Source organism: Rhinatrema bivittatum, chromosome 3, assembly GCF_901001135.1.
Source record: "Rhinatrema bivittatum chromosome 3, aRhiBiv1.1, whole genome shotgun sequence".
Classification (NCBI taxonomy): Eukaryota; Metazoa; Chordata; class Amphibia; order Gymnophiona; family Rhinatrematidae; genus Rhinatrema; species Rhinatrema bivittatum.
The window spans coordinates 415,825,287-415,845,524 of record NC_042617.1 but is presented as its reverse complement, the minus strand read 5'-3'; the positions used below and the strand labels follow the sequence as shown (position 1 = coordinate 415,845,524).

General features: G+C 47.8%; 1 protein-coding gene across 1 annotated transcript in view; it reads right to left on the bottom strand.

Annotated features, from left to right (window-relative positions):
- Positions 1–757: 757 nt before the first annotated feature.
- Positions 758–20,238, bottom strand: part of GCLC (glutamate-cysteine ligase catalytic subunit) — a 189,302-nt gene continuing 169,821 nt past the window's right edge. Inside the window, exon 16 of the mRNA XM_029595713.1 lies at positions 758–2,419. Within this exon, the coding sequence (XP_029451573.1) occupies positions 2,199–2,419 (221 nt within the window). The 3' untranslated portion in view covers positions 758–2,198. The remainder of the gene's footprint in view (positions 2,420–20,238) is intronic.

Genomic DNA, 20,238 nt, shown 5'->3' with positions numbered 1-20,238 from the left:
TATTGTGGGCCCTGGCCAGAGGGATATTTGGAGAAGGAGCTGTTTGAAGTAAGGGATCAAATGCAGGAGAGGTCTGATCAGCTGGAGAGGAATTGCTGTGGAGGGTAAGAGAGAATGTAAGATTGGCTGAAGGATGTAAGAGGAGCTAGGGGGTGAGATAGGATCAGCTAGGGAGGATGTGAGAAGGATTAAAATGAGGAGTTGACAAGGTTGGGAGGTGATGAGAGAGCATCAGTTGTGGGTTATAAGAAGAGCATGGGTGTGAGGATCAGCTGAGGTGATGCAAAAAGTACTGAATAATGTGAGAGAAAGGGTGGACTGGGAAGGTGAGAGAAGTTGGGGATGTCAGAGGGAATCAGCTGAAGGAGAGAGGCTAAGAAATGGTCTGCTGGAGGAGGATGTTGAGAAAGGATCAGCTAGAGTACGATGAGGTTGAGAATGACTGCTTGAGGAGGACTGCATCTCTGTTACTGTGGTTTAAGCTGTCCTCTGGAGTCATGTGACTTTCCAAGTACTAAAGTGGGGTCTCACTGCTATAAACTTGGGAAGCTCTGATCTGAGCAACAGAAGTAAGGTGGGATATAAACGTGAGATTACAATTAGCAGTCTGCCAATACAAAAGCAAAGATGTTCTGCTCTGAGATTTTGGGGTAACCGGTTAGAGTTTGCTACTTTTGCTCTGGCGATATTTAGAATTGGTGAGGTCTGGTGATTATAATAAATTATCAAAACTAACACGAATTGTTAGTGCATGAGCTTTACAATTTAGTTTAATTTTTTTTTTTTTTTTTTTAGGAAAAAGCATTTGCATAGTTTTACTCAAATGCAACGTCCAATATCACAATATTCAACAAAAGTTCTTTTAAATGAACAGTATTTTTCAATATACCATAAATGCAAAAGATATGTTTAAATTTAAAACAGAAAAAGTATGCTAAGAGATGCAAGGTCTGGCCTGTACCTTTTTAGCGACTCATACTGCACACAGTAAAAGCAGTCAATTTCCTCTAATTTTCCTCCTCTGCAGCATTTTGTTTTATTTACAGAAATCTGTATTAAAGCTACTAGAAATGTTTCACAACATAAACCGAAACCAAAGTAATGACATTTTAAATTTTAGTTGTAAAATGCTTCATGTCAAACAAAGCTTTATTTTCTGTCAAAACTGTGTACAATGTGATGAGTCAATTATGGGAATAAAATCCTGTGTCGAAGAATGGAATGCAAGTCAAGCCTACCCCTAGATGTTGCCAGTTCAAAACAGCTCACCTTTCCTACTTAAGAAAATAACTGCTTTCAGCTAAGGGAATAAACAACCTATGTAAAGGAAAAAAAAAACAGAAAAATATAGATCTACTGCTCATTTTCCATCTGACTATGGGCACATTTTAAAAATATAGAAGAGAATCATGCACAGTGAATCAGGTCCCAAGTTTTACAGTGTACAATCATAAAACATTCTAGAGAATAAAATACAATGAAGGTTCAATGTTTAAAATGCATCTGATATACAAATATCAATATTCTACATTTGTATTAGACTGATTTTTTCCAAGTAAGCATAGAAAAAAATTTTACAAGCTTGTTTCACAACCTTCAGATAAAAAGTTATTAAAAATACATTGTTAAATATTTCACTATTTATATTTCACTATGTACATATACACTGTATAAACCAACAGGAATATGTCTATATAAGCAGGTGTCTCCTTACTTGGGTCCAAACTTTGCCTTTATAAAAAGAAGAGACAAGTATCCAGAAAGGCATTTTAAAATGGAGAAGAAAGCCAATTTTAATCATGTTGCCTCAGAGCATTGGATTTTACATGTCATCAGCGGTCAAACTGTTTAGTCCTAACACAATAGGTTGGTTTTCCATAGAATGTCCACAAGAGAAGTGAAAATAAGACCCCACCCCACCGCTGTTCTAGGAATAAGGCTTCCCCACAAACCAAGGCAGAAAGCTGTACACAATTCAAACCAGTGGGAGAGGAAGACAATGCAGAGAATCATTTTGTTGCCCTTAAGTGGTCCCTGGATCCCAGTAGCCAAAACTCACTAACACGCAAAAAGAGTCACATCAAGAACAATAAAGCTTTAAATGTATATTTAGGCTAATTGGTTCTGTAGTGCAATATTATCTGTTTGGTCTTTCATCAAGAAATGTAGTGGAATTAACAGCTAATTCCTTTTGTACTTTATAATGTATCATTTAAAGAAGCCATTTTATTGCCACTGAGTTTTATTTTGTCACATCCGGGTCCAAATAACTCTGGGCATTCAGTTAACTCATTTGCAATATTGTTGCATTTCATAAGAAGGTCATAATTAATTTTGTCTGTGATTACACTATCCTTCTGGTAATCCGGATGGTTTGCAATAAATTCCCTCATCCATCTAGCAATTGTCATTAATTCTCCTGGAAGAAGAAAAAATAAAAATTGGTTACAACTTTTGAATTACTCCGTTTCAGTGTTGCCAATTTGATACACAATTCGTATTAGTTTACTACTCAAAGCATCAGGGATTATGGTTTAATAAGGAGAAATGTGCTCTTACTTGACAAATTCCTTTTCATGAGTACTGCCAGACCAGTTCAGACAAATGGATTTATGCTTTCCTACCAGCAGATGGAGAGAACAGGTTGTTTGTTGATACTCCCATATAAGGTCCCATGCTGATATCTGCTTGCCAGTATAACAAATCCTCCTTAACACCCCCCCCCCCCCCACCTGCTTTTAACCAAGGAGCTTCCAAGGAGAGCATTTAACTTGGATCCCTTGAAACCTCAGGAGATCAAACACCTCAACTGAAAATGGACAAACTCAACAGCAAGAGAACTGTACTCAATGGCAGAAAACCCCAATTATTGCAATCCTGTATAGCAAAGAACAGAAGAATCATTCCCCAGTCTGGGAGGGTCCTGGACTGGTCAAGCAGCACTCAAGGAAGTTATCGTAAAAGACAAAATTTCTCCTACCTCAACATCTTGTTAGACCTGTCCAAACAAGTGGGATGTACCAAAGCCATCTTTCAGACTAGGTAGGAAGTGGCTAGCCCCCTCTCTACACACCAAGGAAAATGAGGCATTTTTCTGGCTCAAAACATCCAGATAGTAATTTTTCATGAAGAAATACGAGGAGGCAGTGGTAACCCCTATCCTCCATTGGGGACACCAATCAATGTTCTACCCTGGTTGAATGAGCCCTTAGACCAGTGGCATAGACACGGGTGGGCAGTTGCCCACCCAACTGGAACAGGAAGAGAAGCGCCAGAACTGCAAGGCCTTTGCGGGATCCCATCCCCGCAATGACAAAGAGGAGGACCCAGGCCCGGCGCGACTGGGTGTGCCATTCCGTGCATTTGCATGGCCACGGAGCGGCACACATGGGGAAGCGGAGGGCTGGTGGCAGGAGAGGCTGTGGGTCAGCAGCTGGTTAGGTTCCACTTGCGGCTTCTCCTGCTGCCGTATGGCCCAATCTTCCTGCTTTGGGGGGGCGGAAGCTGAGCATGGGCTTGAATGTGTGAGAATGGGAGCTTGAATGTATGCATGTGTGGGTGAGAATGGGTGCCTAGATGTGCATAAGAATGGGAGCCTGGGGAGGGTTGAGACGTGAGAGCTTGTGTGTGTGTCTGCAACGAATGTGAGCTTGTGTGGGGAAGAGCATATGAGAGTGAGAGCTTGAGTGTGTGTGAGGGAGTCTGTGAGAGAAAGCGCGGGTATGTGTGTTTGCATGGAATGGAAGATGACAGTAGCAGAAGAGACATTGAAAAGGAATAAGGACATGAGCGACAAGGGAAAATAGGAAAAAGAGACCAGGACCAATTGATTAGAAAATTCAAAGATCAGGCAATAAAGGTTAAAAAAAAAAAAGTTATTTTGAGATGGTAGCAATTTAAATATGCAATCTTTGGGTATGTGCATTTCTTATATTTTTGTAGTTTGCTCTTTCTTCAGTATTCCACTGTTCAGAGACTAGTTTCTCAGGCTAATTTGGTTTTATCTGCATGTTTGTTTCTAATTTATAGTCTCTTGTTTCTTTCTATCGGGCCGATTCAGTAAAATGTGCGAGAGAGCCGGCACTCCGAGGCAAGCGCCCAAGCCACTCTCCTGGGCGCGCGATTCTGTATGCAAATGAGGGCCCACGCTAATAAGGAGGCGCTAGGGACACTAGCGCATCCCTAGTGCCTTATTGGCAGAAGCAGCGGCTATCAACATCGGTTGTCGAACCAACTGACAACCACGGGTTTGGAAAATAGACACTGGCAAAACTGAACGCCCGTTTTCCAACCCTCAGGCAGATTTTTTTTTATTTTTGGGGCCTCCGACTTAATATCGCTTTGATATTAAATCGGAGGGTGTACAGAAAAGTAGTTTTTTCTGCTTTTCTGTAGTCTTTCCCGGTGCTGGCTGAAATTAACGCCTGCGTTTGGGCATGTGTTTATTTCTGAGAGTAAAATGTGCGGCTTGGCTGCACATTTTACTTTCTGTATTGGCCGGGACAAATAGGCTCATCAATATGCATTTGCATGTTGAGGGTGCTATTAGTTTCTGGAGGGTTGGACGCGTGTTTTCCATGTGATATTACCCCTTACTGTATAAGGGGTAATAATAGCACGTGGAAAACATGCGTCTAAACAAAGGCTAACTGTGCGCTCTGAGCACACTGTACTGAATCGGCCTGTATATTTGGTAAGGGTCAGTCTCTGTTTTGCCTTTGTGTGACTGAAATGCAGTATTTCTGCTAGCGTGTAGTTTCTCTGCAGTAGTAGTCCAACTTGTTCTGTTATTCCAGTAGGTGATGTATTAATGTTCTAGGGCCTGGTGTAGTATTTGCATTGCTGCTTTTTCATAAGGTTGCTCTTATTTGAGTCCTGAGAGTTCGTGCTGTGACTGTATGGCAAGGTTCTAGATGTCTATCTTTGCAGGAGTTTGTGTTACTTCACAAAATAGCAGTGGAGGGATATTTTTGCTGCGGTGACATTTTTTTTTTGTGTGTTAGTTGTAATGTGAATTGTCCTAGCTCTGCTCTGTACCTGTTCTGATGATGAATTATATTTTATTGTATTTATGAAGATTTCTGGCTTTCTGAAAAGATCATTCATGAAAGAATACATTAATTTTTGTTTTATTACATGATTGGATCTGATGGTTTTCTTTGCTTTTTACATTATATGCTTGGGCATTTATAAACTACAATAAATATAAAATAAATTCAGATTAATAAGGAATTTTTAATGCTGGTAAGTGCTTGAAATAGAGGTAAATTTTAAAGTTTCATACATGATGCATAATGGCTGTTGCAAACTTAGAAAACCATTGTAGGGAACAGTATATGGCTTTATTTATCAATAAGAATACAACTAGAAACATAGAAATGACAGCAGAAGATGACCAAATGGCCCATCGAGTCTGCCCAGCAAGCTACGCACTTTATCCATTTTTTTCCCCTTTTTCTCTCCCACCTGTTACTATTGGCTTCCAGTACCCTCCAGCCCTAATTCCCCTCCACCCAATTTAGAGAGCAGCTTTGAATCTGCATCCAAGTGACATCCAGCTCAATTGGGGGTAGCAACCGCTGCAATAAAGCAGGCCACCCCCTTGCCCCATACTCTTACCCACCCCTGTTTTTATTTTTTGTTTTGGTTTTTTTTTGGAAATAGCAGCCCTCCATCCTTCCGCTCCGTGAAGGTGGAACACCAACTACTGGCCACTGGCATCCCGCTCCGTGAACACCTCTGTGGCTACTGCCGCTCCGTGCAGTGTTTGAATGCCGCTGTGGCTACTGCCGCTCTGTGCAGTGTTTGAATGTCTCCACTTTATTCACGCCCTCTAGACTTGATGGATCCACAGTGTTTATCCCATGCCCCTTTGAAGTCGTTCACAGTTTTAGACTTCACCACTTCCTCCGGAAGGGCATTCTAGGCATCCACCACCCTTTCAGGGAAGAAATACTTCCTGACATTGGTTCTTAGTCTTCCTCCCATGCAGGTCTCAGACCTGCATGCCTACAGCCTACCCATGTTAACCTTGTGCCCACCCAAAAAAAAATCAATTCTGGCTACGCCACTGCCTTAGACCTCCGGGAACTAGGAACCCTTTAACAATTTATGTTGAGTCGATAGCTTCCTTGATCTAGCAGGCTATTGGAAGACTTTGCAGCTGCCTCCCCTTTCCACTGAAAAAGATGAACAAATGGTCAGATTTTCTAAGGGGGTTAGTCACCTTTAAATATTGTAGAGGAACCCTGCAAACATTCAACCAGGCATAGCTCCTTAAAGATTTATTTGGATGATTCCTTTTTGAAGAAAGGCAGAAAAACTGTCTGGTTGAGCTGAAATGTAGATACCACTTTCGGTAGAGTTGCTTACCTGTAACAGGTGTTCTCCAAGGACGGCAGGATGTTAGTCCTCACACATGGGTGAATCAGATGGAGCCCCATGTGGAAAACTTATGTCAAAGTTTCTAGAAACTGACTAGGCACACTGAGCATGCTCAGTATGCCCTATACCACATGTCCACGTGAGGTCCCTCTTCAGTCTCGTAACACAGAATTATGATGAAAAATAAAAATAGGAGAAACCCAACTCCGCGGGATAGTGGGCGGGTTTCGTGAGGCCTAACATCCTGCTGTCCTTGGAGAACACCTGTTACAGGTAAGAAACTTTGCTTTCTCCAAGGACAAGCAGGATGATAGTCCTCATGGGTGAATCCCAAACTACAGATTGCTCCCCAACACAAAAGGGGACCAACAGAACCTAACCAGGTGCCAACGGGTACAACACCACCAGTGCTGTAGGTAACAGAGGGGGAGACAGCCTGAACCCAAACAGGCCCTTGGTTGGGAGAGTTGGGTTCTGCATCTCAATCAGGTTCCTGAGGACAGAATGGCTGAACCTACTGCTGTGGCCATCCCTAGACAGTAATGATATATGAATGTGTGGAGAGAACTCCATGTCACAGCCTTGCAGATCTCCACAGGAACTGCTCGCAAGTGGGCCACTGATGCTGCCATGGCACTGACAGAATGAGCCTTGACATGATCCTCATGCCCTGGCAGAACTGCATCTTAACAGAAGATGCAATCTGTTAGCCAAATGGATAGTGTCTATTTGGCAACGGCAACATCCAACCAATTCTTATCAAAAGAAAGAAAACGTTGGGTGGGCTGTCTATGGGATTCTTTCCACTCCAGATAGAAGGCTGTTTGCTTGCAGTCCAAACTGTGCAGGGCTTGTTCGCCTTGTGAGAATGGGGACTGGGAAGCAAAATTGCCAGGACGTTTGACTGATAAAGGTGGAAATCAGTCACCACATTAGGCAGGAACTTAAGAGTGTGTATTCAAGACCATCCTGTCATGATAAAACTTAGTATAAGGTGGATAAGTCACTAAGGCCCTGGAGCTCACTGACCCTGGTGTGCTGAAGTGACTGCCACCAAAAATATGACCTTCCAGGTCAGGTACATCAGGTCACATGAGTGCAGTGGCTCAAATGGAGCTTTCATCAGTGGAGCTAAAACCACATCGAGGTCCCAAGACACAGCAGAAGACGACCTTATGGGAGGTTTCAACTAAAGCAGATCTTGCATTAAAAAGTACAACTATAAGCTGTACAGAGAAGGGCATACCATGTACACTTTGGTGGTAAGCGCCAATCGCACTAAGATGGACCCTAACTGAGGTGGTCTTTAAGCAAGCCACAGATAGGTATAGAAGGTAGACAAGCACTTTGTGTGGGGCAGGAGAACAGATCTAGGGCTTTCTGCTCACACCACATGGAAAACCTCCTCCATGTCAGTCTATACATCTTTCTAGTGGAAGGCTTTCTAGATGCTACCAGGACGAGAGATATCTTCATCAGGTTGTTAATACAAACAAGAGAGACAATTTGAAATGTCTGTATGCCAATGCCAGAAGTCTAAGAAGTAAGATTGGAGAGTTAAGAGTGTATAGCAGTGAATGAGGAGATAGACATAACTGGCATCTCAGAGACCTAGTGGAAGGAGGATAACCGATGGGACAGCGCTATAATCAGGGTACAAATTACATTGCAATGATAGGGTGCATCAACTTGGTGAGGGTATGACACTATGTCTGGGACGGCATACAGTCCAATAGAATAAAGCTCTTATAAAAGACTAAATGCTTAGTAGACTATCTGGGATATAAATCCCATGTGTGTTGGGTAAGAGTATAGTGATAGGAGTATATTACCATCCACCTGGCCAAAATGATTAGAAAGATGATAAAGTGCTAAGAGAAATCAGGGAAGCTAATCAATTTGGCAGTACAGTAATAATGGGAGATTTCAATATTGACTAGGTAAATGTAAGATCAGGACATGCTAGAGAAAGTTTCTGGATGGAATAAATGAGTGCTTCATTGAGCAACTGATTCTGGAACCAATGAAAGAGGGAGCTATTTTATATCTAATTCTTAGTGGAATGCAGGATTTGGTGAGAACGGTAACAGTGGTGGGGCCACTTGGCAATAGTGATATGATCAAATTTGAATGACTGAAGGGGGAACAATATGTAAATCTGTAGCTATAACACTAAATTTTCAAAAGGGAAAGTTTGATAAAATAAGGAAAATAGTTAGAAAAATACTGAAAGGTGCAGCTGCAAAGGATAAAAGTGTGCAACAGGTATGGACATTGTATTTTTAAACAATCTTAGAAGCACAATCTAGATGTACTCTACACATTAAGAAAAGTGGAAGGAAGGCAATATGATTACCGGTATGTTTAAAAGGTGAGGAGAAATGTTGAGATTACCACCTGATAATCTCCTTTTCCTTAGTGTAGACAGATGGACTCAGTACAAATGGGATAGTATCCGCGTGCTAGCAGTTGGAGACGGATCTGACGTCAGCACGGGGTATATAGCCCCACAGGAAGCGTAGCTATTCAGTAATCTTCCTTGCAAAAGCTGTTATAGATGTGTGTACTGACGCTCAGTGAAAAAAGGATTCCCCTGACCGATTGATAGGAGCTGGAGACCGCCAGCAGTCCGAACCGGAAGGCGTTGACACCTGGTATAGTGTACTCTCATATAGCAAGAGATGACCTGGCTTACCTTGCATCGGGGAAACCCATGTACGCAGGCAGCTGGGCGGGATGCTGAGTCCATCTGTCTACACTAAGGAAAAGGAGATTATCAGGTAGTAATCTCAACATTTCCTGGCGTGTAGCCAGATGGACTCAGTACAAATGGGATGTACCAAAGCTTTACTCCCCACCTGGGCGGGAGGCTGCCTGAGGACCATGTAAGACCGCCCTGGCAAAAGCGGAGTCCTCCCTGGCCTGGACATCCAGACGGTAGAATCTGGAAAAGGTATGGAGGGAGGACCATGTCGCCGCTTTACATATTTCTGCAGGCGATAGCATCCTGGATTCCGCCCAGGATGCCGCTTGAGCTCTGGTAGAATGAGCCTTGACTTGTAGAGGCGGAGACTTCCCAGCCTCCATGTAAGCTGCTCGGATAACTTCTTTAATCCAGCGGGCGATGGTGGGCCGAGAGGCCGCTTCACCTTGTCTCTTACCGCTGTGCAAGACGAACAGATGGTCCGTCTTTCGTACCTCTAGTGTCACTTCCAGATATCTGGGCAGCAATCTGCCAATGTCGAGATGGCGTAATAAACGCCCTTCAGATTTCTTCAAACCCGCCGTGGTAGGCAAGGATATGGTTTGGTTAAGATGAAACTGTGAAACCACCTTAGGCAGAAAGGAGGGAACCGTACGAAGATGGATAGCCTCCGGAGTGATTCTGAGGAAGGGATCACGGCAGGACAGTGCTTGTAGCTCTGAAGCATGCTGAACAGATAGCCAGCAAGAATGTCAACTTCAATGTTAGCGACCGGAGAGATAGACCCCGAAGGGGTCGGAAGGTGGATCCCGTGAGGAAATCCAATACAAGGTTGAGGTTCCATAAGGGCACAGACCACTTCAGTGGCGGCCGAATATGCTTAACTCCGTGCAGGAAGCGAGCAACATCTGGGTGCCTGGCAATGGTCTTGCCATCCCTCCTGGGACCATAGCACGACAGTGCAGCCACCTGAACCTTAATGGAGCTGAGGGAGAGACCCTTCTGAAGTCCTTCTTGCAAGAAATCCAACACCATAGGAATTGTAGGCGTATGTGGATTGGTGCCATGAGTGTCGCACCATGCTTCAAATATTCTCCAGATCTGGATATATGTGAGGGATGTGGAAAACTTGCAAGCTCGGAGGAGGGTATCAATCACGGGGTCTGAGTAACCCCTTTTCTTCAATCTAGCCCTCTCAAGGGCCATACCGTAAGAGAGAATTGAGCTGGATCCTCGTGAAGAATGGGACCTTGACGTAGAAGGTCCCGGAGAGGAGGCAGGGGAAGAGGCTCCCCTGCCAGTAGTCTTCTCATGTCCGTGTACCAGGGCCTTCTTGGCCAGTCTGGCGCCACTAGAACTAGGCCCCGGTGTCTGAATCTTGCGGATGATAGCGCCTAGCAGAGGCCACGGAGGAAAGGCGTACAGTAGAGTCCCTGGAGGCCATAGCTGAACCAGGGCATCGATTCCGTGTGAGAACGGGTCACGCTTGCGGCTGAAGTATCTGGGTACTTGAGCATTGGACTTGTCCGCCAGTAAATCCATGTCCGGAATCCCCCAGTGATCCACAATCATCTGGAAGGCTGTGGGTGACAGCTGCCACTCTCCCGGATTTAGGCTTTCTCTGCTGAGGAAGTCTGCTGTAGTATTGTCCTTCCCGGCAATGTGGACGGCGGAGATGTCCTGAAGATTCGCCTCTGCCCATGTCATCAGTGGGGCGATCTCCAGAGATACCTGTCGGCTTCTGGTTCCGCCCTGTCGGTTGATGTATACCACCGTGGTGGCGTTGTCGGACATCACTCTGACTGCTCTGTTCTTCAGTCTGTGAGCAAATCGAAGGCATGCCAATCGGACTGCCCGGGCCTCGAGACGGTTGATATTCCACGCTGATTCTTCTGTGTTCCACCGCCCTTGTGCGGTGAGTTCTTCGCAGTGTGCTCCCCAGCCGCTCAGGCTGGCATCTGTGGTGAGCACATCTTCAACCCTCTGCTCACGTGGTTGGACCGCACCCACCACCGCAACTGGGTCCGCACTCTGGCTGGCAGAGGAAGGCGTGTGGAATAGTTCCGTAGACGGGGGCTCCAGCGAGAGAGCAGGGAGTGTTGTAGAGGTCTCATATGGGCCAGCGCCCGGGGTACCACTTCCAGGGTGGATGCCATGAGACCAAGAACCTGCAGATAATCCCAGGCTGTGGGCCGACTGGCTCCCATCAAATACTGGATACGCTGAAGTTTCAACTGTCTCTTGGTAGTGAGACTGACTGTGTCTGCCCGGGTGTCGAACTGTACTCCCAGATATTCCAGGGACTGGGACGGCTGTAGGCAGCTCTTGCTGAGGTTGATTACCCAGCCCAAGCTTTCCAGAAGGGCGATTACCCTGTCGGTCGTCCGAAGGCTCTCCTCTCGAGATTTCGCCCTGATCAGCCAGTCGTCCAGGTATGGATGGACCAGAATTCCTTCCCTCCTGGGCGCCGCTGCTACCACTACGACCACCTTGGTGAATGTCCGTGGAGACGTGGCCAACCCGAAGGGCAGAGTCCGAAACTGGAAGTGGCGTCCTAGAACCTTGGAAGCGTAGGTAGCGCTGATGATCCGGATGGATCGGGATATGCAGGTATGCCTCTGACAGGTCTAATGCCGTGAGGAATTCTCCGGGCTGTACTGCGGCCTTGACGGAGCGCAGAGTCTCCATGCGAAACCTTGGGACCCGTAAGTATCGATTGACTGACTTGAGGTCCAGGACAGGCCGAAAGGTACCCTCTTTCTTGGGTACCATGAAATAAATGGAATAGTGTCCAGAATTCACTTCCCAGGCAGGTACTGGGATGATGGCTTTCAAGGACAGGAGCCTCGCCAAGGTAGCTTCCAATGCTGCCTTCTTGTGTATGGGACATGAAGATTCCACAAACTTGTCCGGAAGGAGATGATGAAAGTCCAGATAATATCCTTCCCTGATAACGGCGAGGACCCACTGGTCCGACGTGATCTCGACCCATCTGGGGTAGAAGAGGATCAACCTGCCCCCTATGGCTCCATCCCCCGGATGAATCGGCGAATTCTCATTGTGGGGCGCGGCCGGGCCCCGAGCCCGGACCAGCCCCCCGGCTTGAGAACGTGGTGCCTGATAGATATCGACCCCTGTAAAGAACAAAGCGCTGTGAACTCCTGCCCCTGGAGGGCCTTGGAAAGGTGCGCTGGCCCCTTCTGGACCGATCTTCCGGCAGTCTAGGCACAGGGGAGGCACCCCAAGTACTGGCCAGTCTATCAAGGTCACTGCCAAACAGCAAGGAGCCCTTAAAGGGCAATCTGGTGAGGCGTGTCTTGGAAGGCACATCAGCTGACCATTTCCGGATCCATAGCTGCCTCCTGGCGGCTATGGAGGACAAAATCCCCTTAGCTGTTGTCCTGACCAAATCTGATGCTGCATCCGTGAGGAATGAAAGAGCTGACTCCATGTCAGCCGCCGGAGCGTTGTTTCTGACCTGTGACAAACAAGCACGTGTCACCACTGTGCAGCAGGCCGCAATCCGTAAAGAAAGAGCTGTAACTTCAAAGGTCTGTTTTAGAATGGCGTCCATCCGCCGGTCATGAGGTTCCTTGAGGGCCGTCCCCCCTTCAACAGGAATGGTAGTGCGCTTGACCACCGCGCTAATCAAGGCGTCCACCTGAGGGCACGCCAGCAGGTCCTGGAGAGCCCGTGCCAATGGGTACATGCCCCTTAGGGCCCGGCCCCCTTTAAAAGAAGCCGCCGGAGCCGCCCATTCCAAATCGATCAATTGTTGTGCCGCTTGCAAGAATGGAAAGTGGCGGGCTGTAGGACGAAGACCTTCCAGCAGGGGGTTCTGCGCAGAGGGTACCGAAGCGCTAGGACCTGTAATATCCAACTCCGCCAGGCATTGAGACACCAGGTCGGAGAGGTCCTCCTTAGGGAAGAACCGCCTCATGGTTCTATATGGCGCAATCCCCGGGGGGAGGTCCCCCTTGTCCGGGAGCTCGGACTCGTCCGGTGAAACCTCCTGGTCTGATTGATCTGGACTATCCAACAGCAGGAGGTCCTGCTCACGATAAGAGTGCGAGGGACCAGGAACAGGATCCGCAGGGGCCGCCACCGCAGCAGCAGCCGCCGCAGCCACCACAGGGACCACAGGAACAGCCGAAGCCGCAGGGCCTGGACGGGAAGCCGTTTGCATCTGTACGAAGGCATGAATCCCCTTAAAGAGATCCACCCAGGAAATTGAAGCCGCCTCGAATCGCCGGGGTACAAGATCCCCCGGGAGTCCTGATTGTTCGAGACCGCTCCCTAAATCCGGGGTAGCACCTGGGGAACTGTCAACAAACCGTGGCTGAGACCGGTCCTGGCCTGAGGGTCGCACGGCCTCCTCACATTGAGCACATAGGGAGTCTGGCTCATCACTGCGCGTGGCCCTAAGCTGGCATGCAGAGCAGAGGCCAAGGGCAGTAATTCCTGAAGCAGGCGGCGCCGCCGAAGACGCTGCTGTGTTCTGATCCATTGAACAACCGGCGCTCAAGAATAGTATGCGGCAGCAAAAAGGCGCGTAATACAACAGGCGCTCAATAATAGTATGCGGCAGCAAAAAGGCGCTTAATACAACAGGCGCTTAATAATAGTATGCGGCAGCAATAGGTGCGTAACACAACAGGCGCTCAATGTGTGCTCAGCAATAGGCGGCCAAGAGACCCGCGCAATGGTATGCAATAAGCACTTAGCAATATGCAGTTAGCAATATATGCCTAATAGCATTCAATAGGCTTTCAGCAATATGCAATCAGCAATATACGCTCAATGGCATGCAATAGGCTTTCAGTAATATGCAGTCAGCAATATACGCTCAATGGCCTTCAGTAGGCTTTCAGCAATATGCAGTCAGCAATATACGCTCAATGGCCTTCAAAAGGCTCTCAGCAATATGCGGCTAGCGATATACGCTCAGTTGCATTCACAGTAACCAAGGAGGAAGAAAGCCGCGCCTATTACGGGCGTGGAATACCTGAACAAGGCCCCAAAATGGCGTCCTCCACGGCGTGCCACGCCGCCAATCCTCCGCGCTTCGGAGACCCGTAGGAAGAGATGTACTCTGTACCAGCTTCGGCGCTTCCCGGTTGGAACTCAGGCGGGCTCCGGCTGCAGGGGGAGGGACCTCCTCACCGCCGCAGTTGAGGATATGCACCCGCTACCTCGTCCACGCCGGGACCGAGGGCCTCGTATGCCGCACCCGAACCTTGCCCGGGGGCTGTATCACTGCCGCGCTTCGGCAGGACCGAGGACTTCCACCGCCGGGGGAGCACGGCAATCACCCTGGGAGCTCAACTGGGGGAGGAACCCTCGGGTATCTACCACAGGAGCGCGGGGCTCTAAGGTTGAAGAGAGGAAAAACGTAGAATCTAGAATGGTAAGAAAAAGAGAAAAATTAAAGTAGTCTTGGAAAGCACGCTCAACTAGCGTGCAGGCACTCCAAACTGCTTTGGAGGCGGAAATTACTGAATAGCTACGCTTCCTGTGGGGCTATATACCCCGTGCTGACGTCAGATCCGTCTCCAACTGCTAGCACGCGGATACTATCCCATTTGTACTGAGTCCATCTGGCTACACGCCAGGAAAGAGGCTATTTTAGCCAAAAAATATCCTTCAAAAATTGGAAGAAGGATCCATCTGAAGAAAATAGGAAAAAGCATAAGCATTGTCAAATTAAGTGTAAAAAACATTGATAAGACAGGCTAAGAGAATTTGAAATGAAGTTGGCTGTACAGGCAAAAACTCAAACTTTTTAAATTTTTTACCCTCCATTGCCTCAGGTACAAAACTTAGATTGTAAGCCCTCTGGGGATAAATACCTACAGTACCTGAATGTAAACCGATGTGATCACTCAGATCGAATGTCTATATAAAAACAAATAAATAAATATGCGCGAAGCAGGAAACCTGCAAGGGAGTTGGCTGGGTTGTTAGATGACCGAGGGGTTAAAGGAGATCTTAGGGAAGATAAGATCATTGCAGAATGTCTAAATTCATTTTTTACTTCTCTGTTTACTAATGAGGACATTGGTGAGATACCAGTTTCGGAGACTGCTTTCAAGGGTGATTAGTCAGATGAACTGAGCCAGATCACTGTGAGCCTGGAAGATGTAGTAGGCCAGATTGACAACTAAAGAGTAGCAAATCACCTGGATGGTATGCACCCCAGGTTTCTGAAAACTAAAAAATAAAATTTCAGACCTATTAGTTAAAATTTGTAACCTATCATTCAAATCATCCATTGTACCTTAAGACTGGAGGGTGGCCAATGTAACTCCAATATTTAAAAAGGGGTCCAGGTGTGATCTGGGAAACTATAGACCAGTGAGCCTGACTTCAGTGCCAGGAAAAATAGTGGAAACTATTCTAAAGATCAAGATCACAGATCATATAGAAATACCGTATTTTCCGGCGTATAAGACGAGTTTTTAACCCCTGAAAATCTTCTCAAAAGTCGGGGGTAGTCTTATAGGGCAAATAATTACCGTATTTTTCGCTCCATAAGACGCACTTTTTTCCCCCAAAAGTGGGGGGAAAAATGTCTGCGTCTTATGGAGCGAATATAAAAAAAAATTAAAATCTAACAAAACCCCCCAACCCTCCTGACCCCCCCCACCCCAAGACCTGCCAAAAGTCCCTGGTGGTCCAGCTGAGGGTCCAGGAGCGGTCTGGGAGCGATCTCCTGGACTTGGGCCGTCGGCTGCCAGCAATCAAATGGCGCTGACGGCCCTTTGCCTTTAATATGTCACTGGGGTCGACCAATGGCAGCGGTAGCCCCTGTGAACATACTGGTAGTAAGGGCAAAGGATCGTCAGCGCCATTTTGATTGCTGGCAGCCGACGGCCCAAGTCCAGGAGATCACTCCTGGACCCCCGCTGGACCACCAGGGACTTTTGGCAGGTCGTGGAGGGGTCAGGAGGGTGGAGGGTTGTATTTAATTAATTTGGCAGGTCTTGGGGGGGGGGGTCAGGAGGGTGGGGGAAGCTGAGGGATTAGTTTTAAAGGGTCGGGGTGGGTTTTTTGTTTATCGGCTCGGGCGCAGCCAATAAAAAAAATCAGATTGGGCCGGACGAAAAAAACCCCACAATGTGAATCTGAACCGGAATCACAACAGATTCCTGTTCCGATTCACATCTCTATTACCGGTACCTCCTCCTCTGCCTCTCAGATCTCGCACATGCACGTCTGTGCCGCTTCACTGCAGTCCTCAGGAGCGAGATCTGAGAGGCAGAGAAGGAGGTACCGGTAATAGGATACAAGGGTGGGCCAGAGGGATGCGTTACCGCTCTGATAGTCTTGGAGACAGGGAGGGCTGGGCAAGCAGGGAGAGCTGACCAATCCAGGCAGGATTTGTATACAGCAACCAGCCAATCGCCGGTAAGGTACATCACTTGCCGTGATTGGCTGGTTGTTGTAAACTGGGTACCACATACAGTATGGTTATGTAGTGACACAGGGTAGTCTTATATGACGAGTATATCCCAAACTCTATATTTTAACTGGAAAAGTTGGGGGTCGTCTTATACGCCCAGTCGTCTTATACGCTGGAAAATACGGTACATAGTTTAATAGAACACATTCAGGAGGTGCGAGAGAGTCTAAGATTTTCGGTGTGGAGCATGAAAGGGGATCAAAGCCCTTCTGTGTGCACCACAAGGTAAACCTCGTCCACTTAGAGCGGTAAGACTTTCGCGAAGCTACAAGGACTTGAGAGACGCTACTAGAAAGCTTGAGGGGCTGTAGTATCAACCTTTCAACATCCAGGCCGTCAGACAGGGTCTGGAGGTTCAGGTGGCATAACTTGCCTTGATTCTGTGCTATAAGGTTGGGCGCTGGGACCAGGCGAATGGGTTCCTGGACAGATAGGTCAAGAAGTATGGGAAACCAAACTTGGCGCAGCCAATACGGGCCTATGAGTATCATTTAGCCTTGGTCCTATTGTAGCTTCATGAGAGCCTTGGCTTATTAGCAGAATCGGAAGGTACGCATATAGCAGGGGCAGGCGAAGGCATTCATGGTTGGTGCTCTTCGGTCCCTGTGCAGGGAGCAGAAGTGTTCCACTTTGTGGTTCTGATAAAATGCAAAGAGGTTGATATTCGGCAGACCTCACCGGTGGAAGATTCTGCTCGCAACAGAGGATCTAGAGACCACTTGTGGGGCTGGAAACTTCGGCTGAATCGGTCCGCTACTGCTTTCCGTATGCCTGCCAGATAAGTGGCTCGCAGTAGTATTGAGTGCGACAGGGCCCAGGCCCAAATCTGCGCTGCCTCTTGGCAGAGCAGGTAAGAGCCCGTGTCCTTCTGTTTGTTCAGGTACCACATTGCAACTTGGTTGTCTGTTTGAATCAAGACTACCTTGTTCGAGAGGAACTCCATGAATACATAAAGGGCGTACCGCATCGCTCGAAGCTTTAGGAAGTTGATCTGATAGGTTGCTTCGGCTTTTGTCCAAATCCCTTGGGTTTGAAAGCCTTCGATATGGGCTCCCCAAACTAGGTTGGAGGCGTCTGTGGTTAAGGTCATCTGAGGAGCTGGTTGCTGGAAGGGAAGACCTGTTTGTAAGTTGGCCTTGTGAGTCCACCAGGCAAGGGACAGATGAAGCTGGCTTGTTAGGTGGACAAGGGACAAAAGCGGTTGAGTGGCTTGATGCCACAGATTTTAGCGTCCATTGTGTCACTCTCATGGCGAGGCGTGCCATTGGGGTGACTAGAACTGTTGACGCCATATGGCCGAGCAACGTGAGTAATTGGCGAGCCGAGGCTGTTTGTCGACGGCAGATAGAGTTGGCGAGGTTCAACAGCGTGGTTGCGCGATAGTCAGGTAAGAATCCCTTGGCCACTGTGGCGTTCAAGTCTGCTCCTATAAAGGAGAGATGGTGAGACTGTGTCAAGTGGGATTTTGGGTAGTTGATCAGAAATCCCAATGAGTGCAGCAGACGTCTGGTGAGACCGAGGGAGTCAAGGCTCCTTGCCTGGACTGGCTTTTTATGAGCCAGTTGTCTAGATATGGAAAGACATGGACGCCCTTGCAGCGTAACTGTGCAGCCACGACTGCCAGGCACTTCATGAACACTTGGGGCGCCGAGGCTAGGCGAATGGCAGTACTTTGTATTCATTGGGCCCATGACCCACCACAAGTCGCAAGTATTTGCGATGAGGAGGGAAGATTGTAATATGGGTGTATGCATCCTGACGGTCCAGAGAGCAGAGCCAATCATCTTGTTGTAGCAGAGGGAGGATGGTGCCCAGGGACACCATTCTGAACCATTCCTTGTGAAGAAATGTGTTTAAAGCATGAAGATCCAGAATAGGCCGGAAGCCGCCGGTCTTTTTTGGGATTAGGAAATACCGGGAGTAGAACCCTCTCCCATATTGAGTCGAGAGAACTGGTTCTACGGCCCTGGTCGACAGAAGGGTCGAGAGCTCCGACTCGAGAAGTCCTGTGTGATTGTCCCAGCTCCAGGTTGGAATGGGCGGGGAGTCTGGGGGTACAGTTGAAAAATTTAGATGGTAATCGTGGGTTATGATGGATAATACCCACTGGTCTATGGTAATTGGGTGTCAATTTATTGCAAAGTGGCAGAGACGACCTCCCACTGGTGATCTGGATTGTGGGAACAAGGGAGGGTGGCTGCTGCTCTCTGGAAAGGAGTCAAAATCCAGTCGCACAACCAGCTTGTGGAGCTGGCTGCGCTCTAGGAGTCCTCGCTTGGTGTGCATATCCTCTCTGAGGGGCCCGAGCTGGTCGAGCACGGGACGTGGGAGGATATCTGTGTTGTCTGTAGAATTGCTTTCTGGTGTCCCTGCAGGCTACGAAGGGTGTGTCTGAGGTGACAGTTGAAAGCTGACGCAGGGTCTCATGATGGTCCTTTAACTGGGCCACAGATCTTGGATCTTGTTCCTTAACAGATTTTCTCCCGTACAGAGGAGATCTGCAAGTTTGTCCTGCACCTCCGGGCGAAGGTCTGAGGCTTTAAGCCAGGCCCAGCATCCAGCACTGATGCCCACTGTCAAGACTCTGGATGCTGTTTCAAAGGAGTCATAAGCAGCTCGATCCTCGTATTTACCTGCTTCTAATCCTTTTTGTAGGATGGAGGACAAAGATTTCTTGAAATTGCTGTGGTAATGTCTCTGCAAATTCCTGGACTTGTTTCCAGAGATTCCTGTTATATTGGATCATGTATAATTGATACACTGCTATCCGCGCTAATCAGACCCTTGAAAAAATCTGCGTCCTGATGCATCCAACGCCTTCTGTTCATTTCCAGGAGGAGCAGAGGAGTGTGGACGGGATCTTTTAGCCTTCTTTTTTTGAAATCCTGGGCTTGTTGGACCAGGTAAGTAGCATCTGTCTTCCGGTTTACTGGAGGTACAGTACCTGGATGGTCCCACAGGTGATGCAAGAGGTCAAGCAGAACTTTGTGCACTGGTATCGCCATTACCTCCTTTGAAGCATCTACAAATTGTAAGACCTCCAACATTTTGTGGAGAGCATCCTCCTCAGTTATCAGTGGAAATGGTATGGTTTCAGACATCTCCTTGACAAAGCTGGCAAAAGAGAGGCCCTCCGGGGGAGAACGATGCCTTTCTTCCGGGGGGTGAAGGCTCAGAGCAATTCATCAGAAGCTTGTGAGGAATGGTCTGAAGATGCCTCCTCCCATGGATCATAGGGAGTTCCTTCCTCTACCGCTGGGATTCCTGAGGGAGGAAGAATGCCAGAGCCTAGAGGGCGAGAAGGTATCGATGGATGTCGAGGTGGCACTGATGGATGCGGCACCAGTGTGGATGAGGTGGGCTTAGGCACAGACTGTCCTGATGGCCCTGGAACGGGGTCCGGGATCAGGCCGGAAGTCACCTCCTCGGAACACGGTATGGGAATTGGGATCTGTGGAGAACCCAATGGTTGACTGTGCCAGCGTGTCCGATGGCACGGGCTGAGTCAGCCGGGTACCAATGAGAGTGTCCAAGCGCTCGAGGAGTGGTGCGAATATCAAGGACACTGGTTCCGGTATGGGGGCCAGCACCGGTGGCGACTGGAAGCCCTAAAGGGCATTCAGCACTGCTGGACTAATCTGTCCAACTCCTCCCTGAAGGCTGGTGTAGACAACTCTGCACCTGGGGT